We start from the raw sequence: 27457 nt of genomic DNA on the forward strand, positions 1-27457 counted from the left end.
TTCAAAGATCAGAATAAATTTAATACTGTTTTTATTCCAATACTTTGTATTTACTTGAATCCCCTGTTTTACTATTAACATATTCCTTATAAAGTTGTGCTTTGGAGCACAATTCTAAATTTTATTAGAGAATTCAGAAATATTTTCATGTGATTCACAGCACTGAGATATGTTTGAGATATTCCAATTTGTGTAACCACTTCTGTGGAAGGATCTGGCAATGTGTTGATTTCGCTCTTTTAGAAGCTTAGTCACACATGCCTATCTGAAAGTTTTTTTTTTTTTTTTCATGTAATAGGAAGCCTGAATTACAACTGAAGTGGATAGAATTAAGCTATAGAAAATATAATTAATTTCTGAAAAGAAAATTAAACTCTTTGACTCCTATCATTTTATAATTCCATACTTTACTTTTCCTGCTAATATCATTCTTTTTAATATCCAATTATACAAAAATAATACATGTCACAAAGTCTTTAAATTAAAAAAGTTTCTTCTTAATTACTGTTACACATGTGTTCATAACTAAAACTAACAATCTTCTGGCTCTTTCTATGACCCTGTCAGAATTCAGGCTACGAAATGAAACTCAGCCAAAGAAGGAAGACCTTTAACTTCTTAATATGAATCTGTCCACAGAGCCAGAGTAATTCCCTTTTTGGATGATAGAAAGATCTAGTGACTCAGTTCATCTGTGGTCTCTCAACATTCTCACCATGTTAGAACTGGTCCTTAGAAAGGACTACCTTTCTAAGATTTACTCTTTTTTCCAGTGTATCTCTCCATCTCCGGTATTAAATCCAGTTCCTTCATTCAGTTCAGCAGTAGGAGACTGGAAACCAGTCTTCAAACAAGTTTTGTTTGGCCTGTACATTGCTGACTACACAATGTTTTAAAAAAAGCAGTAGCTGACTTTGAACAATTTGCTTACATATAGTTATAGAGTGCCTCCTGCAAAACTGGGACTTTTGGTGACCTAGATCGTTTTTGCACATGGCAATAATTAGTTTGTGTGACTCTGGTCAGAGATCAGACATCCATCTCCAGATTTCTATAGCTCCTTCTATGCCTTATTGTCTTACTGACCTCTACACGAAGGACAAGTTACTTACCCTTTGGCATCTTAGCTTCAATGCATATCCTTTTTGTTATGCTCAGCTAGTAGAAATCTGAGAAATGTCTGATTCAGTGGTTTCTTTCCTGGCTTCACCTTGGACCCAAATTTACTTGACTGATACCTCAATTCTGTTTCCAGATTTGGGTCCTTACCTTAATCCTCAAGTTTTTCTTTTTCTTTTTTTTTTTTTCCACATTTCATTTCCCCTACCAGTTTTATGAGAATGTGCCAGTTCTGATTAACTTTTTGTTAACTTTGAGATCTTAATTATTTCTTCATCCCATCATTAATATAGAAGTAAAACTATGACTGCTCTAGAACATAGATATTGATTTTTTTTAAAAAGAAAGAATAGGGGCGCCTGGGTGGCTCAGTTGGTTAAGCGTCTGACTTTGGCTCAGGTCATGATCTCATGGTTTGTGAGTTTGAGCCCCTCTTCGGGCTCTGTGCTGACAGCTCAGAGCCTGGAGCCTGATTTGGATTCTGTGTCTCCTTCTCTCTCTGCCCCTTCCTGACTTGTGCTCTGTCTCTGTCTCTCAAAAACAAATAAATGTAAAAAACTTTTCTTTAAGAAAAAAAAAGAAAGAATATTACAAGAAAGTGTGTATAACTTCATGGAGGTAATATTAAGGAAAAATTCCCATAAACACATCATACTGAAATATTTGGTTATAGAAATTTTACTTGAAATACTCTTTGTTTAAGCAAATGTTCAAAGAAATAAGCTTATGACACTATGTGACAAAGACTTATTTGTCTTTTGCTCGAAAGTACGGTTTCCTATGAAATCTGTAATTGTTTCTGAGTCCAACTTCAAAGCCCAAATGTATTTCTTCTTCTAATGGCATTTTTAAATAAAGCACAACAGTTGCAGGGTAGAAATGCATATTGTGTCTGGCAATATAATTCTTCCTTTCTCAATAACTGATACGGGTATGGGTGAAAGGAACGGCAGGGCATAGGTTCTCTTTTAACTTTCATTAAACCATGAAAAATTGAATATTGTGGTTGCATCATTCCACAGACGGACTCACCCTGACACTGCAGCCCTTCATCATACCCATCTGAGCAGTCCAAGACACCATTGCATAGTCGGGATAAATGAATGCATTCGTTGGCACCAAGGCAAGCGATGTGATTCAAGGGGCACTTGATATCTACTTCTTCGGGACCTGAAAAAAAGGCAAAAATGGGTTAGCTTGGCGCCAATAGTAAAACTATTAAGCACAAGAAATTATTTACTTGGGGGCGCCTGGGTGGCTCAGTCACTTAAATGACCCACTCTTGGTTTGGGCTCATGGCTCGTGGTTTCGAGTCCCTCATCCAGCTCTGCACTGACAGTATAGAGCCTGCTTGGTACCCTCTCTCCCCTCTTTCTCTGACCTTCCCCTGCTCATGCCCTCTCTCAAAAATTAATATTGAAAATGAAATTATTACCCTTAATTTACAAAACTATAGTAAATACTAAGAGAAGGCAGTTCTGACTCTCAGAGACACCAACATCAGCCCATGTGATTAAACACCTAATTCTTCAAATTGCATAGGATAGAAAATTATCTTTCATAATGCATTGAAGACACAGATTTTCTTTTCAACCTTAAAATGGCGTAGATTTAAAGTCTGAGAGTTCGTTTGAGTCACTGATCTATCTCTTATCTTGAGATTAAGTGGCCAAGGTACTTAAACCCTGTAAGTCTCAATTTCCTCAACTATGAAATATGGACAATGGCAACTCCTTGGCAGAGCTCTTCTTATAATCAAATCAGGTAACATGAACAAAAATATCTTAGTGGAATTTAATAAAGTTGTGTCAATCCAAAAAATACTTCATTTTAATCTGTTCTCTATGAAGAACCCCTAGTTATGTGCTTATTTATATATGGGTTCTTTTGTTTAAAAAATATTTACTGAGCAGTTATAATACAGTAGAATTTACTAAGGAGTGGAAAAGGCTATCATAAACAGTTTACTCATTGATTTCCCCTACTGATGATAAGAGTACATTATATGATCACCCTTTGTGTTTTTAATACACTTGGGTAGGAATGTCAAGCCTTTCTTGAAGCTCACTAATTCCAAATCATCATCAAACATCCAAATAGCACACTGCTATATCTAAATTTCAGGTTGCTAATTCCCCAATCCTATCTAGACTTCTTCAATAGGCACTCTCCAAATTCCCCATGATGATTCTTAATCTTGCTCAGCTCCCCTAAATCCAGAGTACTGTCATACCATATGACTGCAATCATATGTTAAACTGACACTGATTATTACAACAGCCCAGATTCTACAGTCAGGCACACTTAGAATTTAATCACAGCTATGTTAATACCCATGGGATGCTAATTTATTAAATCAACTAAGCATTAGTTTTCTCACGTGCAAATAATACGATCACCTGAGTTTACCTTGTAGGCTTGTTATGAATGTCAAAAGTTATTGACAGCATAACACTGAGCTTTGTGAATTTTGTGAGATGCAGGCTCAGAATTGGAATTCAACATGTGTTAATCATGTAAATAAATGCAGCAGAGTGGAGTTGTTAATAGACTCTGGAGCAGATTCTTGGTCCCATCACTTATAAATAAGAAGTTGAACAAATTATGTACCTTCTTTATGCTTCATCAGGTTGTTGTAGGGATTATATCCAAAGCTCTTAGCATTTTTCCTGGCAAACATTAACAAAGTGTTTGCTTTATCATAGTTAAGTAAAGAAGGTGAGTTGCCTTTTAGTAAACACTTCTATCTCATAACATCCTTTTTACACTGCAAGTCCCAAAAGGAAAAAAAAAAAAAAAAAAAAGGCTGTACTTGCCAAAAGTAAGATATATTTCGGAATACCTTCTCAAAATGAATTATAGGTATATGTGATTTTGTTTGATGCTAAAATAGCTTTCAACCTTTTGCATGTGGGGGATGTAAATAAATTGTTATGATGTTGCTTCACTAGATGAAATATTGTCACTAAACGGTTTCCTTGTGTTTTTTCATTTGTATTTATACAATCAGTGCCATACAAAGCTATTAGTTTTGTCAAATACCTGTCACTTCAAAATACACAACTCCTCTTACTGTAACATGTTTCTGTAACTTGAATGTCAATATTTTAAAAAATAAACATTTCCATATATATATACATACACACACACACACACGTATATATATATGCATACACACACATATATAATCAAAATAAAAATACACAAATTTAAGTCCAAACTTTATGAATAAAAGTAAAACTCTTCAGTGAGAGTTTCTAGTATTAAATCTTAAATTTATAAGGTTAACATAAATTCACTTTAAAAATAAACTTGAAAAATATAAATTCATTTTGAAAGGCTATAAATTTCTATGACCAACAACAGTCATAATGCAGTCCTTTTTAAAATTAATTGGCTGATTCTTAAAAATTTTGAGAAAATGCATCTTTGCATGAATGTCACAGTAGTGTTTAGGCCAGATATATTTAGATCTCTCTGTAAAAATTCCAGAAATAGCCCACAGAAATAACACCTCAAACCTGGGAGACTTTAGAAATTTTATAGAGACTGAAGATGACTCAGTAGTTCTTATTAAAAGCAAGATTTTTAAAGTGATACATGTTTTGGCTGTAATCAAAGTATGTTTTTCATTCTTAAAATTGTCAGGTAACAGATAAGATAGAAGGAATGAAGTGCACATATGGTGTTCACAAGAGAGGATCTGCCACTTACAGATTTTGAGAAAACAGAAAAAGAGTTTGAATTTTTCAAAAGCAACATACAAAACTATTAGCTTCTTCCCAGTGGTAACATGCAGGGACAAAAAAAAAAATGTTTGGAATAAAGAACGAGTTAAGTAGTTTCTTTATAGACTAGCCACCATAGTCTTCCTTGTCTTTAGCATACTCTTTTCTTAGCTTCTATCACTATTGAGTAACACTGGTAAGACAGCTGGTAAACGGATGGATTGTATCTTAACCAGTTCTTCCCAAATTGTCATATCAAAGCACATTAAAAAAATGATAACATTTGCAAGTTACACAGAAGTAAATAGCAGAAATTTTCTGCAGACATTGCCCCAGGTCTTGGGAATTAACATCACAATTGAGGGAATCAGTATTCCAAACCCCTTTGACTAATGCTGGGATACTCCAGTTGGAAAACTATACTAAAAATTCAGAATTTTGTTGTTGTCTTTCTAGAAGATGGAGCAGTTTAAGAAATAGCAATGTCTGCCTTAACTGAAATTATCCCAGAAACCAGGCAATATGGGTATTTAGTGTACTGTTGCTTTAGGGAATAATCCATCTTTGATTTCCAATTATCATTTGTGCAGTAGAGGTGTGTATATCCCATGGGGCTCCTTTAGTCCATCTTTTAAATGAAGAAAAGACTCAACCTGATCACCACTTCTACGCACTGATCTGTGTCACAAGAAGAATGTGATAATAGAAACTACATGAATCCCTAAGAATATGTCAATGTTGCATTAAATATTTCATCTCACAAAACCTTACACATTCAAAACATTCCACAACCAGAAACCATAATCTGGATATAGCAAGGAGCAGGGTCGGAAGCTACCTGATATATCTGGAATTATCTCTTTAGTTACTAAATCATTAGGATTTGGTAGATCCGAGAGGACAGAGATGACAGGGGAGCATGTGAGGAATTTCAAAATAGTACAAACATAATTCAAAATTTAAATGAGCATGGTAGTCTTAGAACATGACTGCAATGTTCAGTAACGCATACTCAGAACACTCCCAGTAATTTTAGGTGACCTGAACAAGGTAGCAGAACTTAAAATATAGCAATTAATTACAAGAAAGAAAGACTCTATCATTAGAAGGATTTAAAATATATAAACACGGGAAAACAGTTTTTATATTTTTAAATTTTTTATAAGCTTTACCCAATTAGTTGAAATAGGCTTCATTTTTCAAACTGAGCCTCATTTTACAAACAAGCCTTCTAGGATAATGCAAGGACAATGTGACTTGTCTGTATTGTTTTGAATGTTAAAATTATTTTTATATATAAACCTGTTACTCTGTTCACTAAAAAAAAAAAAAATAGTGGTTAAAAAGATATTAAGCCTCACCAAATGTCTTTTTGGACTAAAGATAATCGTGAAAGCACATTTTGGGAAGGAATAGAAATTTTTCTTCTATAATGGCAGATACAGTCAGATATCTGCCCTTATCACTATATCATCATATCTTAGGACAAGCATCTACCCTCCTCCCAAAGTTAACCTCTCCACCTTATACTTTATCACTTCCCACTTTCTGAGTCCTACAAAGATTTGCCACTTAGCCGCATTTCCCATTTCTGTCTTTCCAATGGATCTAAATCCTCTGCCAATAACTCATTCAATTTTCTTAGCCTACACTCAAGAATAAGGTTAATTTTGCTGATTGAACATTCTTGCAAATGGCATCCTTTCTTTCTTATTATTTTTTTTTTTTTTAGTTCTTAAACTTCTTCAAAATATACACTATGCCTGCATTATTCCCAATTTCTTCTCCCTCCAGCCTCCGCTCCCAACACCACTGGGCTGTTTTCCCCAAGGTCTCAGTGACCCCACTAACTGTGAAGTAGAGGCAAACAAGATCCTGCGAAAGCAGACCAGAATTCCTCTCACCTAGACATACTTCGGCAATTATTTGTCATGCCTTTCATACTCTAACACCACTATTGCTGTTGTTACTTATACCATTCCATGAACACACTTGGATGCATATCACACATGCTCTTTGATAAGCTTCTCTCCATCTCTCCCTGAAAATCACAAACATCTAGTTCACACCTAGTACACTACCAGGCTAAATATACAATTGTTGAATGAATGTCCGGTGTGTTTTAACTCCTGACTGATTTCTACTTTCTTCTATAGTCTAGGATTTATCTTTTTCCACCATCAACCCATCCTCAGAATAGGTTTTAAAATATCACTTTCACCCAATGACTACTCTCAAAATCATAGTCATTTTTAATTTTGGCAACAAGAAAACCAAACTCTGTGACCTGATTTTATCATCTAGCCGAAACTTAATTAATATTTACAAGTTATTTTCAGTACTTTTACTCCTTTCAGAGTCATCTTTCACTTTGCCTCCCTAAAATACTCCAAAATTTTGCAATCTCTGAAATTTTCTGTATACAGTGTCATCATCTGGAGAGCAAACCACCTCTTTTTCACCCAACAAAAGGCTTCAAGTCCAAACTCTGGCTTCTCCCTCGAGTTTTCTCTGTGAAAAATAACGTCATGTAATGGAGAAATTATTAAATTTAGAGGCCAAACTCTTAAGTTTTTTGTGTGCCATTTATTAGTTATCTCAACCTGAGTAAAATACTGAATTTCGGTGAGAATCTTCTTTCACATTTGAAAAAGTTGGATCATAATAGGGTCTACCTCACATGATTATCATAGCAGGCAAATGAAATCATGGTTTGGGAAACACTATGCAAATTAAGAGGGTGTGTGTGTGTGTGTGTGTGTGTGTGTGTGTGTGTGTGTGAAAGAGAGACAGAGACAGAGAGAGACTGATCCCACATTTTCTATGAACTCATACATTTTTTATATCACATTTTTTCAATATAGTTTCTTGTATAGTTTTGTGGATAGTTTATGAACTATACTAATATATGCAGTTTCACATAAATTTCTTGAGGCACAAAGCCTTTCATTTATTTATTTTTTATTTTTTTTAATTTTATTCCCACTACACAATATAAAATGGAATGTAGGAATAAAAACATATTGATTACTACTGGATGTAAAATTCAAGAAAAAAATAGTTATATAAAGTCATCACCAAAAACCGTAAGATGCCTTTGAATTAGATGTTAAAAATTATGCACTTCTGGATATTATTTAATTATACCTATCTATTCACATACAAGAATGAGATTTGATTATATCGTAAATAGTTTTTGAAACTCAACTTCTAATAAAACCTAATACTGATTAAAAAATACACACATACACATATATCTGTGTGTGTATAAAGAATACAGGACTATTTCTATTGTTAGGCTGTCATATAATATTTACCTTATGAATACTTAATCTTGTAGAGAGTTTCTATTTAATAAATTGAAGAGCTCATGATTTCTAAGAATCGTGAAAACTACCTTAAAAATTAACTTTCCTAGAATTATTCAAAAACAAATTTTTAGTGTCACTTAAAGAAATATATTAAGATTTCTGGAATGTTATTAACTTGATTGCAAATGCTTAATCATTACTATTCCCCCATTTTCATCATTTTATTTTGAAAGAATGCTTCTCCACACAATCAGCTCCAGTTTGTTGGAAATACTAAAAGCTATCATCTTTTAAGGGGAATTCCTAAGCAATTAAGTAAATGTAAATATTGCATTATAATGTTTTAATTCTCATGGCTGAGAAATCAAAACAGTTATAGCCACTTATAAAAACTGTAAAGTATGTGGACCACATTATTTTCTCCATATTTCATGGGAAAATTAGTATATCATAGAAACACATTTAATATCATATACATATTTAATATTAAACATTGGATCACATAATACTTTTACAGAAGACTATAACTTTCCTAGAACTCTGTATTTCATAGGATTTTGTTATTTTCAAGCATAATTTATTTTTGCATGTGAGCTACATCAACTGACAAGCTGATAATTTAAATGGGAGAAATAAATTTATAGTATTTCAAGGAAAATTAAAATTGGATTTATGAGTTCCAACTTCTAAATAAAATAATATTAACTGATATCATTTGTTAGAGTAATCTATAGGACTACTCTTGAGGATACAGGAATATGAATAAGAACTTCTAAAGACACATGTGCACTCAATCTAATAGTAACTCACTCCAATAATTTCTGTGTAAGATGGGTTCCAGGAATGGCTTGTGCATTTACATATGTCAAATGGCTGTTGTGAAAATTCAAGAACTGGAAGAGATGTAAAGGTGATTGATTTTGTCCAGCTGCATTACCCTTAAACCATCTCTAACATCTGTCCTATTTTTAAACGCCCTCGGGAAGGAGATTTTGCAGCTTTGATAAGTTGTTCCAAGGTTTAAAAAGTCTTTTTTCTTTCGTCCTTACTCTTCAGAAGTCTCAGTGTAGGAAAATTCCTCGCATCTAACATGAAGAGCTTTATTTATGTATTTAATATGTGAAAAGCTTGCCTGGTCACCTAAGGAAAACTGTACCATATTAAAGTAATTCTGCTATGACCAAAGTCACCACTGTGTCTACACCACTGTATGAATAAATGGATGGCTAGTTAAGACTCATACTGAAAACTTTCTGGATCATATCTGGAAACACTTATATTAAAACAGATCTGTGTGTGTGTGTGTGTGTGTGTGTGTATGTGTGTTCTGCTAACTTTAGAATATATCTCTCAACTGGTTTTTATCAGTTCAACTGACTGTCTGCATCTGAATCCAACAAAGGGAGGTTAAGTCATAGAATCTGAATCTGTACTGAATCTGTAAACATTTAGAATACAGCAAAACTGGCAAATGAAAAATACTGTATGGACATAGCTATAGTGTTGTTGCCATTACTCATAATTTTAGAAACAAATACTTTATGTAGCCAATCCACTGTCTTGGTTTCTGACCTTCCATTTACCGGCAAATAGATAAGAAAATAAATGAAATCATTTATTAGGGAGAGTCATTTCAGCATTGCTAATTCATTAAACCTAGTGGTAATGGAGGGAACTCAGCTTAGATGGCTCAATAAATGAATTAATTAATTACAAAAGATCAGCGCTATTGAGGTTTTAAGTGTTTCTTTATTCCTCTCTCCATTCATGTATTCTTCACATGCTTGATTGCTGGATCACATTTCCCACCAACACTTTCTCTTTCAGAAGGTCTAGAAATTCCTTTTCCCTTCCCTCCATCTTTTCCCCTCCCTCCACATTTGTATGTTTTTTGTTTTGTTTTTTGTTTAAACTTTCTTAGAGCCCTGTTCTTTGCTAGTCAACTGGGTAAACTAGGTGCTATCTCTTACATAGGTAATGTATTTGCATTTTAAAAGATACTTACAGAAACAATAGATTAACTCAGAAGAATAGAAGTTTAGGCTCTTAAAAATGACAAAGGTATTCTGTTTGAGAAAAAGAGACATTTCATTGATTGAAACTCATATCACATTTCCAGCTGATAATTTTATTTACTTGTAAAGTTGGTTCTCAATTCTTTGTTGTTGTTTGTTTTTTAGTTTTCATTTATTTATTTTGAAAGAGACAGAGACAGAGCAAGTGGGCAGAGAGAGGGAGAGACTCTCTCTGCACTGCCAGTGCAGAGCCCGACATGAGGCTCAAACTCATGAACCATGAGATAATGGCCTGAGCTGAAGCCAAGAGTAGGACACTTCACTCAATGAGCCACGCAGGCACCCCTCAACTCTCTTTAAATAATTGGAGGATACATATGTAATTAATCAACCAGAAAGAAGGCATGTTTCCTTCTTTAGCTTACAGAAATACTATAGATTCCTCAAGACGTAACATATATATTCTAGTCATGTTAAAACACCTGGGTGGAAAATATTTACCCAGTTTGCAAATAAAATAAGAAAGCAGAAGATAAAAAGTCCCATTTGGGAATATCCCTCTCTTCTAGAAGACAGAATAGAAGATAAGTGTTTCATCTCTAAACCTAATGTTTTTTCCTTGTGTTCTCCAGAGTTACTTTACATATGGTAACACAGTGATGGCTAACTGATTACAGTTCTGAGGTTCAGAAGAGTGTGGAAAGCCTACTCAATTTGAAGCAGAGATGGCTCCATGGTAAGAAGCGTGGTAAAATATCAATGCCTGGCAGGAACAAACAAGCCAAAATCAGTTCCACACATCTCCCAGAGAAAAGGGGTCTTATTGCAATAAAAAGACAATGAGTGGGAGCAGCCAACTGGCTCTTCCACATGTGAGGACAGCTGAGAGTCATTCCCTCATTCCCCCTCTGATTCTACAAATGTGTTAGATGTTGCTTCTGGGCCAAACTCTGCACACAGAGGCATTGCTATTGCCTCTCTAAATTTGTTTTTGTTTTTGAGAAATATATAAAAAAGAAAAGTATTTTTCCAGTCTCTTCCTATAGAGGCTAAGATAATAAAAGATCAGATGCAAGTCCCCAATTATGGTTTAAAAATTCAAAGGCATATTGGTATCAGGTGATTAATGGAAGAAAGGGTTTTTTTGGTGGTGTGCTGCTCAAATGACAATAGTCAAAAGTGAAAGGAATTTGACAAATATAAATCATTACCCAAACTCTTGAAAGACATCATTTACTTCCAATTCTGCAGAAAAAACCTAGTGAATAATGGCAACATTTGATGACGAAATATATAAGAAAATACAACTAGTGAATGCTATGCCTGTATTTCCTTGCCCTCAGATTAAGAATCAGAAGAACTACTTTGAGAATCCACTAGATGACAAACATCATTTCTCATTCAATTATCTCATCACCACAATTAAGATGAAAACAACTTCACAAAAATTGAAGAACAAGTTTTTTTGGTTTTGTTTTGTTTTTTTTTTTTCTACTGCTCATTCAAGACAACATTAAATTCTATATACTGGTTAAAAAGAAAAGTATATTTCTGATTCAGAGAGAAATATATTCCATGACCCTTGGTCAAACCACCCATATTTCATGTAATATATGTAGACAACGAGTAGAAAGATCTTTTCTGATCCCACTGGTACATTTGCCCAAACTAAAATTGTTTTATAGGAGTTTTTCATTCATTATTCCATTTGGATAAAACCTTGCTATTTGCTCGGAATGAGTGGATACGACAAAAATGGAAAAGAGAAAAGAAAAAATGAATATATGTTTTGAATCATTCCATCACATTTCAAAAGGAATTATTTGCTCTATGCAAAAATGAACAAACAATTGTTTGAGAGACCTGATTATCATACAAGTGATTTCACATTGAGAAAGACTAGTTAGAGTAGGTGTGTTTGAAATGTCTTACCTTGGAAGAAACATGTTGCATCACACAGTAATTTTTATATAAGCCAATTTATACTTGAGAAGAAGACAGAATGTTAAAGAACCCAATTTTAAAAATCATATGATAGAGATATTCTTAAATATAACAGTATTAAATCCTTACTAGAATATACACATTGTGCATTTCAGAACACAAGTGAAATGTTACTGATGAAAGATATTATTCACAATTTAATTTTCATGTCATTCAAAATGTTAACTCGGAAAATTTTATGATGCACTTTTAATGAAAACAAACTATTCTTTATTGCACTCTATAAAAGTAGCATTATAGTAGAATAATTGCTGACTATTGAGTACTTCCTATATTCCAGGATCTGTGGTAAGCAAATAATGTTCATTATCTTATTAAATCCTTACAAGAACATTATGAATTACATATTACAATTGCTAGTACACAGATGAAGAAATTGAAGCTTGCAGAGGTTAAATACCTTCTTCCAGGTCACAAAGTTGTAATACTATTATTTCAATTCAGGTCTCTTATATCTTCAAACACTGGTTTCTTTACTACCATGTTATGCTACAATCTCAATCCCCTGTAACAAAGAAACAAATATGGCAACAAACCCATGTATGTATTTCTATCTGTTTCTCTCTTTGTGAAGTAGATTACATAAGGATCTTGAGGAAAAGAGAATTATGTTAGAAGTCAAGGCTGTGAAGCAATGCTATGTCTATACTTAACTCTTAACAACCAGAGGTTGTAAAACACTGTACAGGCTATAGCTTCTATAGCCTTATGAAGAAAACTTGAAGGGAATCTTGCCTATCTGTGGATGATCCATGATTTCTTGCTTCTGGACCCTCATCAATTCTAGGTTTCCAGACCTATTCAACCAGGGAGAGAGAGATAGGAAGAGGGAAGGGAAGATGGGAGGCAGGACAGGCTGGGTGACAGGTAAGTCTATTGAGGTATGCTAGGATGGCCTCTTTGCCCACTTTGAACTGAAATAGCATGGGATTATTTGAAACATTTCAGGAGGGCACTGGGTCGCAGGTGTTCAGAATCCAGATAAAAGTGCTCATCAACCAGTACAGTTGTGCCATGGACACCAGCTAACTAACAATCATGCTTAGAAGAATTTCTATTGTTGGGGCGCCTGGGTGGCGCAGTCGGTTAAGCGTCCGACTTCAGCCAGGTCACGATCTCGCGGTCTGTGAGTTCGAGCCCCGCCTCGGGCTCTGGGCTGATGGCTCAGAGCCTGGAGCCTGTTTCTGATTCTGTGTCTCCCTCTCTCTCTGCCCCTCCCCCGTTCATGCTCTGTCTCTCTCTGTCCCAAAAAAAAAAAAAATAAAAATAAATAAATAAATAAATAAATAAAAAAGAAGAATTTCTATTGTTTATTGCCAGCAAATTCTAACTGTGAATACAGTCCCCACAGGCTTTGCATTGATGACAAAATACTCACTCACTGTAAGTTTAGATTGCTCACAGTAAGTACAAATTTAATGTCTTTTTTTTATTGACATGTAGTTTTTAATGTCATGTAGTGCTAAGGAAAAGCCCCTTCTAGTAATCAAACAACTTACCCATAGCAAAAACCCCTTCCTTTACCCATTTAATCAGTCTTTCACCATGTGCTTATTTCTGCTCTGGTGGGTTATTCTCTAGATCAATCAGATTGGTCACATGTCAGTTGATACCTCTTCCTGGTAAAGTTCTGTGACTTCTGCCACTTGGGACAGCTTCAGCGCCTGGTTAGCTTGGCAGGATGGAGTCCAGCATGAAGGATGTCAACATCACAGATTCAAATACCATATGGTACAATTATCTGCCTTTCTATTTTTCAACCACAGATTTTACCTCCTAACATCTGTTACCCATATATACTCTTCATGCTAGAAGTGACACAGAGCAAGTCAGAATCTTCGAAGCAATACAAATACCTAAAAGGAAGGACTGATACCACTTAAGATTTAACTGCATACTTAAAAAGAGCCTTAGCCAAGGTTGAGTTTGAGTTCAATGTGCCAACATTAAACACTCAACCAAATTCTCCCTGGAGAACTCTGTAAGGAATCACTTTAGGGCATTTGAGTGCTCATTTAACTACTTTCGGTTCATTAGCACCTTGGTTCTCCAGTTTTAAATAGAGCTGAAAGTCTCCAATTTATGTGAACAATTAAACACCTGCTAAACAAACAGTATTTGGTGAATAGTGAATCAACAAAAGAAGTTCCTGTTTCTTCATGGAAACCATCACTGGCAATCACCAGTTTTCTCAAAATTTTAGAAAGCAATTACACCCTTCACAGAATACTGGATATGGAGGTTTATGATGAGTAAAAGAAGACTACAGTAAACAATGATGCTGTGGTTGAAACACACACACTAACACAAGGACTATAATATATCTAATAGTGTTAATGAAACTAACCTACTAAATTATATCTGAATGGTTTGAAAAATTAATGAACTATTGTTATCTGTTATTTGGATACTAGAGAGGAATGCCTTACATTTACGGACAACTGTAATGACTTATAAAATTGCCATACCCTCCTGAAAATGTCCTTGGCTCAAGAAGAAAAATAAAACAAAACAACAAAAGGAACTTTCTGGTTATTTGGTTATCCAGGCTGACGATTATGAAAAACAAAATGGGAAAAATAAATGGTATTCATACAACAAGTACATGTCCAAGGTAGGTATTTTTACTCTATCACTCTATTCTGTTTAAGGGCTTCAAAGGTGATCAACCTTACACTGAATTCTGCTCTATGGTAAATACTGTTGTAACAAAATTTCAGTGAGTCTCAACCCCTGCACCAAATCATTTTTGTCAGATATATTTGCAAAGAAAACCATTGATTTATTTTTGTTTCATCTGCCCTTTCTGACCCTTCACGCCCATGGTAATGAAGAGAGAAAATGGTCAACAGGACCTGAAACAGGAAAGAAGAAGAAAACAAAAGGTCAACAGAAGTGTACAGAATGAAAAATCAAGCATTGGGTAACAGAGGAGACCCAGTTTTTATCAGGTCTGAAATTTATAACATGGCTTTTGAAATTGGTTTTCTCTGTAGAAGTTTGAATAGGATATGCAAATGAAAAAATTCCAAAAGCACATTTGTTTTTCATTCTTGAGTTTAATATCTATATTGTAAATAATTTCTAAATAAGCCATTTATTAATTCAATGCCTTTGCTATCTGGAATCTGAAACTTCATTTAAGGTGGATCTTTGCAGACTTGCGCGCGTGTGCGCGCGCGCGTGCACGCACACACACACACACACACACACACACACACAGACAGATTTGGTAAAAGAGAAAATACTACTCAGCTATAAGCAACTATTTATTATATCTGTCAGTATGGGGCAATATACAAATCCATCCCTGCAGCATATATTTTTTCTTTTGGCTCCACCTATGTTCTCATTATGGTATTATCTGATGAAGTTGATTAATGACCACAATTACGATAAAATAGCAGAGTATTTAGAAAGGAATCCATAGAATTTCTTTAAGCAAGCCTCATTTATTTGCAGAATTGTTTTATTAGATAATTTTATTTAAAAATAAGAGATATCTAAAAGCTTCCTTAGATTTTAAAAAATGCATAAAATTACCCTAGGATGTCAACATTTTGATATTTTATACTGGGGTGCATGAAGGATTCCATCTTCTTTGATGTTATCCAACATATTTTACCATTTTACTACTCCGATCAGATTTTCATGAATTCTGTCTCTCATGAACATTTTTCCACATTTCATACTGAATATTTTGTCAATGCCACATTCATAGCCATGCTATATATATATAGCAGGAAAATGCTTTCCAAACTTTAATGTACATAGGAATCACTTAGGGGTCTTCTTACATTACAAGTAGATCTTGGTTGGCGCTAAAATTATGCGTTTCTCAAGCTCCCAAGTGAGCCTAGTATTCTACACAGACTACGTTTTGAGTAGCAATGCACTAACAACTCCAAAAAATTGGTTTAAAATTTAGTGTCCAGGGTACCTAGGTTGCTGGGTCAGTTGAATGTCCAACTCTTGATTTTGGCTCAAATCATTATTCCAGGGCAGTAGGATTGAGTCCTGTGTCAGGGTCTGTGCTGAACATGGAGCCTGCTTAAGATTCTCTCCTTGTCTCTCTCTCTCTGTCCCTCTCCCCTGCTTGTGTGCTAATACAATAAACAAGTATATATTTAAAAAAAAAAAAAAAAAAAAACAACCTAGTGCCCATTTTCTGGAAATGTGTTCACTGAAATGGACTCAACAAATGGAGTATCTAGTTTTAATGAACCACAAATTAAATAAAATGTCACTTAAGGCAGGGCAGAAACACATAATTTTAAACTTTGTATTAATATCAATATATTGGTACATTCTAAAAATTGCTGATCTGCAGCAAATTGTTGTGAATGATTATGTCTTTGGGACAGCATATGTGTTCATATCCTTAAAAAAAATTAAAATCTTTGGGGCGCCTGGGTGGCGCAGTCGGTTAAGCGTCCGACTTCAGCCAGGTCACGATCTCGCGGTCCGTGAGTTCCAGCCCCGCGTCGGGCTCTGGGCTGATGGCTCAGAGCCTGGAGCCTGTTTCCGATTCTGTGTCTCCCTCTCTCTCTGCCCCTCCCCCGTTCATGCTCTGTCTCTCTCTGTCCCAAAAATAAATAAACATTGAAAAAAAAAAAAAAATTTAAAAAAAAAAAAAAAAAAAAAAAAAATTAAAATCTTTTAGACATTACCCAGTGATCTTATATATTGTGTGAAGGAGGCGAAGGAGGGGAAGGTGAGAAAGAGTGGGAGGGGAGGAAGAGGAGGAGGAGGAGAAGAAGAAGAAAAAGAAAAGAAAAAAGAAAAAAAGGCATAAGCTACAGAAAAGGATACCAGGTATAAAATGTGAGACATCATGCAAAAAGTCCATGTTTTCTGTTGTTTTCAGAAACTGAGAACTGATAGTGTGAAAGTTCAAAGGGAGAACTAATCATAAGCTGTTAGGTTTGACAGATTGGTTAAATCGTATTAGTCACTTCTCAATTTACTACATACTGTAAGTCAAGATGAACAGCCTTAGTTGCTATGAGGCAGAGCTTGAGCCCTGAGAAATACTAAGGCATAAGACCTACTTCCATTTTATTCACAAGTCCTATATATGAATACAAATAATGCACACACACACATATATAATTTCCCCTCTATTTATTTTCCTTCTGCATCCTATCCCCATTTTCTCCTTTAATTTCTCAAAATGTACTTCTGGGGAAGTTAACTGGCTAGTTTAGGTCTCTAGGAAATGGACACCTAGGACATTTCAAATACTTTATTTAGGCCAACTACCTTCTCTGCTCTGCTACCTGCAATTGCTTACACATCTACCACTGCATTAATAGCAGGGCTTTCTTCAATTTTTAATTAAGTTGTTAGAACTGGTCTGAATTTACTTGGTGTCCTAATTTAAAGCTATAAAATGACCTAGAATAACTAATTAAGGAGATACAGGGGTTTTCTTTTACCTATGTATTAGTGTGAAGTGAAGGCAATGGGGAGGGTCCAGGGAAAGGACAGAATAATAAATTATGAAGGACGATTCCTGTTCGGTCAATCTTCCCTTTACTTTCCCTTAATAGTGAGCTGCTAGAAAAATGCTTAAAGAATTGAATAAGTATCCACTAGGCCTGAGCTCTACAGCAAATCTGCTGAACAAAGTGCAAGCTGTAAAACACTGAAGAAAGAAAAGTTGGCAACTGTTGCTTTTACTTTTTTTAATTGGCATTGCATAATTACGAGTATTCCACCTGTAATGTAGTTAAATTTAACTTTTATGAAAATAACCAAATACAAAATTAATATGTTTAGTAGGTAAATTCATTCTCAATATTTTGCAAGACGTTTCAAAAGGTGAAAATAACCTAACAGGTTACTATTAACACAGTAGTACAGCAAAATGTACAATTACCCAAAGATTATGTTACTATCTAAGCCGTGTGACTATTCAAAATTACATCTCTAAATGCTTGAAATTTTTAGTTTCATAATATAGAAAAATAGTTGAATATTAGAACCAAACATACCTGTATAACTTTAGTATTTGATGTTAAGATACTACAAAGCGCCAAACACTAAGGGCATAATTTATGACTACAATAAAACTCAGCCATTAAATGGCTTGAATTACTGAAAAGGAATAGTGAAATAACGTGCAATCCTTTTCTTTCAATAGGCAGAGAGTTTGTTAGTCTGAAATGAATGTCTTCATCTGTAACACTTTTAACGACTTGTTCTGTGTACAAAGTTCTATTATTGAGGAATAAAAATCCCAGATGTTTAAAATCCAAAATCCATTATTTTCTTGGATAAGATTCTGACTAATATAGTTCCATAGTCTACAACTCTGTACTTTTTTTCTTTAAGACATTTCTTGATGTGAGTTTTAGGTCCTGTCATTTTGAAATATAAATCCTCTTGCAAGTTTCCTACCTGGTAAAATAGCTTTTCACAATGGTATCCCTCTATATCCTTACTATCTATAATGGCATGAGTGAAACTGCTAGGGAAAAAATACACACACACACACACACACACACACACACACACACACATATGGTTTGTTTTGTTTTGTTTTTTTTACCAAAGATTCAGTTCCTCAATATGAGTCCAAATCATGTCTGTAATCTTCACACCCCACCCTGAAAAAGGGCTGCCTCCTGGCTGGCATCTACAGCAACTGCATAATGGCCCATATCTTTTCAGTCATTCCAGACACAGCATGGTGGAAAGAAACAATCTCTCCAAGCCACCCCTAAGTTGAGTTCCCACAGGTATGTGGCTAGTGACCTTTACAACATTCTGTGAACAATGTCTGCCATTGAATAGTAACTCTACTATATGTGTTTTTGTTGTAAATGTCCTTAAAATTCAGTAACGACTTCTACAAAGTTGTCCTTGACTTAGATGGGCAAATACCAACACCCAATCTATTCCATCTAGGCTTTGGTTTTTCAGGCCCTGAACAAAGGAATCATAAATTCCATTTCCAGAAACATCTCCTTACATGGCTTCATGTCTCTCCACTGGCCTGAGAAACTACAGAAGAGACTGTATTGTTTAATTCAGAAGAAATGCTTCCCTTGAAAATTATATAGCTAACATTTATTGAATGTGTCCCATATATCAGGCAGTGTTCTAGAGCCCTTGGGAATTCAATGACTCAGCCTTCTGATGAGTCTTATTCGGCATACTTATTATTCCTATTTTATAAGTCAGGAAGCAGAGAGCCAGAAGTTAAATATCTTCTCCAAAGTCACAACTATCATTTTGTGAAATCAGGATTCAAATTCAAGCTTTCAGTTCAGGGCCACACTATTACCCACAATGATATACTGCCTATAAATCATGTTGGCAGAGTAAAATCTCTTCCTTTCCTTAACACTGATCCTAATCCTATGTTTACAAACTACAAGGTTGTGCCTTTTGACCACTTTCACCCATTTCCCTTACCTTCAACTCCCACCGCTGGCAACCACCAATCCCTTCTCTATGAGTTTGTTTGTTTCTTTTTAGATTCCTTATGTAAGTCATATAATACAACATGTGTCTTTTTGTGTGACTTATTGCACTCAGCATAATGCCCTCAAGGTCCATCAATGCTGATGCAAATATAACGTTAGTAATATGAAGAAAGGCTTGGGCTGGATTTGGTGCAACAGGTCATGACAATCAATTTAAATAAGGACTCAGATGTCTTATTTATAAAATTCTCAAAATAAATGAGACTTGGGAACATTACTAATATTTGGGATATTAAAATAAGTTATTTTAAGTTGTAATGATCGGTCAAAAAATAATATAACACTCCAGTTTCTAATAAAAAAATAAAATACATAAAATTTGTTTCAGCACTCATCACTTGGCTGCCTTGATATAAATTTTCATACGCAATTTTTTTATTACTAAGAAAAATAAAGCTATCCCTTTCTTCAGAACATCTCTAGAGTACTAGGTACCATATTTAAAAAGTCAACAGGGCACCTGGCTGGCTCAGTCAGTTAAGTGTCAGACTTCGGCTCAGGTCATAATCTCACGGTCCCTGGGATGGACCCCTACGTCCCACTTAGGCTTAGGTCATGATCTCATGGTTCGGGGGTTCAAGCCCCGTGTCAGGATCTGTCCTGACAGCTCAGAGCCTGGAGCCTGCTTCGGATTCTGTGTCTCCCTCTCTCCCTGCCTTCTCCTGCTCGTGCTCTCTCTCTCTTTCTCAAAAATAAATAAACATTAAAAAATTTTTTTTTATTTAAAAATTCAACAAATACTTTTAATTCCATACAGAAAAATATAAAATGAGTAGCATCTGGGAATTAGGCTTCTAAATCAATGGTTGAAAAATTAAGAAAGATTTGACTGGAGAAGATAAGAGAAAGAAAATTATTGTCATGCAGGTTATCATTAAGGAAATTATTATTTTTATAGTTTATTTCTTTGCAAGAGAGCGAGAACGAATGGGGGAAGGGCAGAGAGAGATGGAGAGAGAGAGAGTCCCAAGCAGGCTCCACTCTGTCAGTGCAGAGCCCTACATGGGACTCCATCTCACAAACCTTGAGATCATGACCCAAGCCGTAATCAAGAGTTAGGTGCTCAACTGACTTAGCTACCCAGGTGCCTTACGAAGATTATTACTACATAAGGGAGTCACAGTAGAGGAAGACTTAGGTCCATGGTTCCTCTAGAATTTAAAAAAGGGGGGGGGCATTTTTGAACCACATAAGAAAGACTAGGTCTATATAAACAAAGGCATAGGTAATCTCATGAGGAAAGTAACTTACTATTTCTAGATGAATTCAAGCAGAGGGTGTCTTATCCTTAAGAATGGGCTGGAGGAATTCCCTCTATTGGTTTAGTGATAAACGAAATCATCACTGCAGTTTCTTTCAGTAACAGCATTCTGAGAGCCTCTATTTCCATCACATATCCCTTCTTTTGGGATTGTTTCCCCTTCTCTTTGCCATTTTCCTCTATTTTTTTGCAGATAATATACTTGAAACAAATTATCCATTTATTCTAAGTCAGATCTCATTTTCAAATAACAACAAAACATGTTTCCAAATAAATCTTCTAAGTACACTGGCTTCTCACAAAGTTGGCCAGTAAGGTCTATGATCTACTTTATTCTTTTTCTCATAGAACATCTTCCTTTCTCATTTAAGAAATTTCCATTTCCTTTGACTCCAGTGAATTGCAGAAGTTCGTAAATTGTATGTTTCATCTATTTTCTTTGTATTTGAAATGCATGGGTAAATTCAAGGTAGAAAGCAGATGGATATAATATGAATATTATAAAATGATTCCAGGAGTTTCATGCTATAAGAATCTAGAGAACTGAAGTTCAATAGCATTATTTTTCATGAATTCTGAGAGCATGAGATGTGAAATCATAATATATATTACATGGAGGGGCGCCTGGGTGGCGCAGTCGGTTAAGCGTCCGACTTCAACCAGGTCACGATCTCACGGTCCGTGAGTTCGAGCCCCGCGTCGGGCTCTGGGCTGATGGCTCAGAGCCTGGAGCCTGTTTCTGATTCTGTGTCTCCCTCTCTCTCTGCCCCTCGCCTGTTCATGCTCTGTCTCTCTCTGTCCCAAAAATAAATAAACGTTGAAAAAAAAATTAAAAAAAAATATATATATATTACATGGAAAGAAAGAATTCAGTGACCTGTAAATAGCTCCCAGTCAACATATGTCATTGATTCTGGCTTATATTTAAAGTGTTTACAGTATAATTAAGTAATTTTAGACTTTGAATTTAATGACCCATACAAATTAAATTGGAGGAGAGATGTTACAACTTTTTGTTATTGTTGAAATTGTAGTTCTAGTAACTTAAAAAGATTTTCTGCAAAGGTAGCCTTAAAATTATTGGGTAAGCTGCTCCACACAAATGAAGCTATATACTCTAATTAGCAATCACATGGGATGTACTCATGCAGTCATGAGAAAGATGTAAAAGAAATATGCATTACGACATGCAAAGTTATTATTGAGAACAAATTTTGGCTGTACCTGAAACTTACAGATTCTCTAGCTTATGGCCTGGTAGAAATAGCTACAGACCTGCAGTCAGATGCCAAGGCTTGGCTCTAGCACTCCCTAACTCTAAGACTCTAAGAAAGTCATTTAAATAACCTGTGTCTCATTCCACCATCTGTTAAATGTTGACGAAGTGGGGGCGGAAACAAGCACCAGTCTAACTTCACAGCCTAATCTGTGAGGATAAATGTAATAACAGATGTGAAACACCTTTAATATCCAAATATCCCATGCAAATGTAAAATTTAATTATACTAGACAAACAGTAGAGCTACCTTATTGGGGAGTTCAAAATATTCCATATCTTTCCATAAGAAACTACTACTTAAGGAGATTTTGTTTTTTTGTTTTTTTTTTTTACAAATATTCTATAAGGAATCAACATCCTTCTAAAGTAATGAAAAGTGAAGACAAGAGAATATTTCTAGATTCTCCCCAAGGAGAAGACAAGTAGTTGTATTTGGCATAAAACAGCTGATATTCTAATGTCCTGGTCACCTTTAACTAAATGGGGGAATCCCTCAAGTTTTAGCTACTTGGTTTCTCATTAGTATTTCTATCCTAACCTCTTTTTTGTTTGTTTGTTTGTTTGTTTTAAAATACTCCAGCATGCTTGAGACCTAGTACAATGACCTGATTTAAAAGAAAATTTTATTTCTTGTGGAAATATAGAGATAGACAAACAGATCTGAGGTATCACTATTAACAACAAATTTTGCCTTGAGAAAATAGTTTACCAGCATTATTAAAATAATAGGATAGTGAATTTCAAAGTCGTGAAGCTTGTAATTATGTTCAACTTAATTTGAAAGTTAATTTTTAAATCTTTAAGGCTATTCTGCACATTATTGGTAGTAGTGTAAAAATGAACTGAACTTACCCACGAATTGCATGAACCCAAATTATTATATGCTTATAAATAGAATAGCAATAATGTCTTTGTCTCAAAGAGAAAAAAAATACTAGGAATATATAGAGGATTTCTGCCAACTCTAAAGAGCATCTAATAATTTAACAATGGTCCTGGTGATGAGCATGTCCGGAGGAAGGATATTGTACAACACTTTCTGCTTGCTAGGAAACTCGTATTTTATTGTAGACCATTCCAGGGGCCTCAATTAAGTAAACTGCTTTGGAAAATGAATCGGCTTACTTACAGTGCAATGGCATTGAAAGACTATAAGTTCCTCAAGGGTAGGTGAAATGCTTATTCATTTTGGATCACTAGTGACTAGCACAGGATATAAGATATTTAGCAATAATTAAATATTTATAAATGAATTCAGTTAGTCATTATTTAGTATGTAATTGATTTACAACTCTGGCTGATAGATCCCACTACAAGTAGAGGATAATTTTACCCTGTGAGAAATGACTCTATAAAATGTATTCCCACATACTAATTGATTAAATTGCTTATGTTTATAAATGACAGTAAGTGATAATTTAAAAATGGGAATTCTAACCAAGGGACAAACCTATAAGAAGTTAAAATTAATAACCAAGCTGTTCGCCATTTGTCAGCAAAAAATGCTATGTTATCAGATGGGAAACTGTTGGCAGGGAATCCGTAAAATGGAACAACGATCTGCTCATACTCTTATAACTAGTAGATCAAGAACACTGTGGAGTCTGTGGCATCTAGTCCCTACAGTGCAGATGAATGTTTAGATCTGTGTAGTCCAATATTATAGCAACTAACTAGATGTGGCTATTTAAGTTAAAATAGATTAAAGTGAAATAAAATTAAAGATTTAGTTTTTCATACAAAACTAATTAGTTTTTCAACTCTGAATGGCTGTATTTCAAATGATCAATAGGCAAACATGTCTATTAGCTAATATATTATTACAGACACAGAACATTCCCTGCATCACAAAAGTTATATTGGACACTGGTACATTTTACCAGAGGTTTAAAATTTGTATTCGTGGCACAATTTTGCATAGAATTATTGTCAGGTTTCAGAAGAAAAACAACCTTCCCTCTCTCACTCACACTTTTTTTCTGTCCCAACAATAATTTAAAATAAGCTTACTGTTATTTTACTAATGCAGTATAACAATGCCTTTCTGAGTATGTCAAAGTTCCAATGGCTATCACCTGTCCTTTTAGTTTCAGTTAAGCACTGCTCTTTCTCCTTTTAAGCATTCTTCTATACTCACAGGAAAATATTTGTATGTTCCACTGAGCCTTTTTTCCTTTCCTTTCCTAACATTATGTTTGGCCTCTTATTCTTTCTCAGAGTGAGTAACATTGCGGTAGCACTAGGTAAACTCACTTGTTATAGTATGTAACAAAAAGAGATAATACATACATACGTACATACATACATACATACATACAAACAAACATTGCTCAAAGTTTGTCCCATACTTGTCAAATGTTCACAGTGAAGCTATAAATTGAAATCTGGTTGAAAATTACTGCAGTAGGCTTAACTTTATAACAAGAGCCATTAAAATTATTCACCACATACTCAATATTAATGTTCTGTCCTCACCAAGCAAAATTATAATTATAGCTTAGTTTTCTAATTATAAAGTAAGCTCTTTAAATGGACAATATGTGCTAACCAGCTGATGTACATAATCTAGTATTTCTTTTTTGAGAATTATTAACATTCTCCTTTGCAGACCAGTATCTTTCACGACTGTTAGGTGCGTTAATTCTGAAGGAACTCGCCTGTCGTCTTTGAATATTTTAACCATATCAAAGTATTGTGCTCTCATGAAGACTTGTCTCAACATCCTGTCAGCTTCCCTATGTACCTAGTCCCTGTTAACTGTAGTTCACAGAGTGTACTTGTTGTTGCCAAGATGGCATCTTTCAAGGATAACTAAGTATATAGTAGTATATTGGTACTATTTATTGAACATTCTCTATACAACAACCACTATATCTAACTAGAAGAGAATACTGATTTCCAAACTTCCAGAATATTGCTCTGCCTGCTAAAGACTGTATCATAACCTAGCCACTTGAGGAGGGTGACATTCCTGGTTATGCTGATGATAGAAATTCATAATCATTTTTCATTGTGATTAGAAGAGAAGAAAATTCCCTTAGTCTGCAGAAAAGCCTCCAAATGCTAATATTCTTTCCCTTTGGAAAGACAGACATAAGAGCTTTGTTAATGGATTTCTTTGTGATTTAATACAACATATTAAAAGCAGGACTTGTGACTCTTGAATAAAGAAGTAAATGCTGTTTCGTGAAAATGGTCATTCATCATTAGTTATAAGAAGTCTATTTGTAATTTGAAGTTCTAATTTAATTAGTGTCACACCCTTGAAGGCTGCCTTGTGTCAACTGTTGTAATGACACACTATCTCTCCCTTCAACAGCTTAGGTTGCTAACAAGCATTTCAACTGGAACAAAACGATAATGAGAAGAACAACAGAAGTGTTAATTACCTATGCAATTAAAGTGCCTTATATGCACACTAATGTAACACTCTACTGTATTTACATTTCTAATGGCTATTCATCTTCAGTTGAAAATACCTATTGGCACTATTTATAATTTCCCAGTTAAATTATGGCAAGAGGTGATGGTGGGGCTTGTAGGTTGTGTCTACAAAGTTTCAATCCAGCCAATTTTTATAAGGCAATATGTTCACTCAAGATCTGTGTATCAGAATGAAATAATACAGATCTGTTGTGTACCATACATGGCACATTTGTGGCTATATGCAAGAAAAAAAAAAATACTTTCCTTCTCAAAACACACATTGAACTATTTAAGTATTTACTGTATTTTTTGTATGTTATTAAACAATACACTTAGAGGAATAAAACACTAAGTTATTAAGTATAATATGCCTAAAAATTAAAATATATAGTCCCAAGTGCCTTTGGAATGTATGCTATCTAAATGAAGATTCTAAGTTGCTTGAAACACAATCCTCCTTCCTTTTCTTCTTTTGCAAATTCTAGTGACATGCCGCATATAGGTGGTGCTCAATAAATGTTAGCATAAAAAGTTACTTTTACAGAAGATGCTTAACTCATCTGAAACTGGATGTTCACCAGATAGGTAATAGCTATTGAGATTAGGCTGTTACTTTGGAAAAATATAGTTCATTATTCATGCAGAAATTTCATAGCCATGTTGCCTGAAACATTTAACAATGGATTTTGAAAGTAAGATAGAACTGTAGATATTTAGAGTTTAAAGCATATATTTATAGAAATATGGTTTCCTATGCTACAATTATTTTAAAAAAATAAGACTCAGGTTTTGTTGTCAATGTTATTTGTTTAGCAAAAAGTAAAGATTTTATTATTAAAGCAAAAGATCAATTTATGCTAAACAATTACAACAAATTCTATGTAATGACTTTGTTTTCAGTGAACAGTTTTAAAAAATGTTATAGATATTTTCCAATTACAAAATTATCCAAACACAAAATTATTCATATCTGAGTAAGGAAGGGATGTCTAATATAAATCTGTTTCCATTAAAATAATGTGTGAGGTTTGTTCCTATGCAGTCAGGCAGTAAAACTGCTAGCAAATTCTTTTTGGGAGAGTACAAATTTAGCATTCCAACATTATGGGTCCATTCATCATAGCATATATTAAATTACATCAGCAATACGGGATCTGTATGAATAGATTTGGGTCATATTAATGAAATTCTAAATGTAGCTTTAAAAAGAAAAAAGACAGGGTGCCTAGGTGGCTCAGTTGGTTGAGTGTCCGACTTCAGCTCAGGTCATGATCTTACAGTTCAAGGGTTTGAGCTTCACATCGGGCTCTGTGCAGACAGCTCAGAGCCTGGAACCTGCTTCGGATTCTGTGTCTCCCTCTCTCTCTCTACATCCCCCCACTCATGCTCTGTCCCTGTTTCTAAAAAATGAATAAAACTTAAAAAAAATAAAAATAAATAAAAAGACTGCTTTTTGAATACCTACTATGTGCCACTCAGCATGTTTAGTACTTTCCAGAACTTGTTGAATTCATTCATCACAACTTAGCTTCCATCCTCTCTTCAGAATACAAAGAGAAAACTGAAGCTCAGAATAGTTTAAAAACCGATTCAAGCTCACACAATAATGAGTGACACATGTAGATCTTTATACTCCAACTTTACTTTGGGTTCCTCATACTCTGGAAGAGTTGCCTCTTGGTCTAGTAAATGCAAAACAACAACAACAACAAAACAATGATCCTACTATATGCTACCTAGTTTTGTTTTTGTTGTTGTTGTTGTTGTTGTTTAAGTAAAGGACAGTTGAGTACTTTTCGAAAAGCATCAGTAATTATTAAG

At 34.7% G+C, this 27457-nt stretch overlaps 1 protein-coding gene across 4 annotated transcripts in view; it reads right to left on the reverse strand.

The window, feature by feature from the left end:
- LRP1B (LDL receptor related protein 1B) overlaps positions 1-27457 on the reverse strand; it is a 1907075-nt gene that overhangs the window by 1220450 nt on the left and 659168 nt on the right. For all 4 annotated transcript variants that reach the window (XM_086718488.1, XM_025932005.2, XM_086718489.1 and 1 more), the window contains exon 3: positions 2152-2289. In XM_086718488.1, the coding sequence (XP_086574614.1) occupies positions 2152-2289 (138 nt within the window). The remainder of the gene's footprint in view (positions 1-2151; positions 2290-27457) is intronic.

This window comes from Puma concolor, chromosome C1 (genome assembly GCF_028749965.1).
Source record: "Puma concolor isolate L17-30 chromosome C1, mPumCon1.1.hap2, whole genome shotgun sequence".
Taxonomy (NCBI): Eukaryota; Metazoa; Chordata; class Mammalia; order Carnivora; family Felidae; genus Puma; species Puma concolor.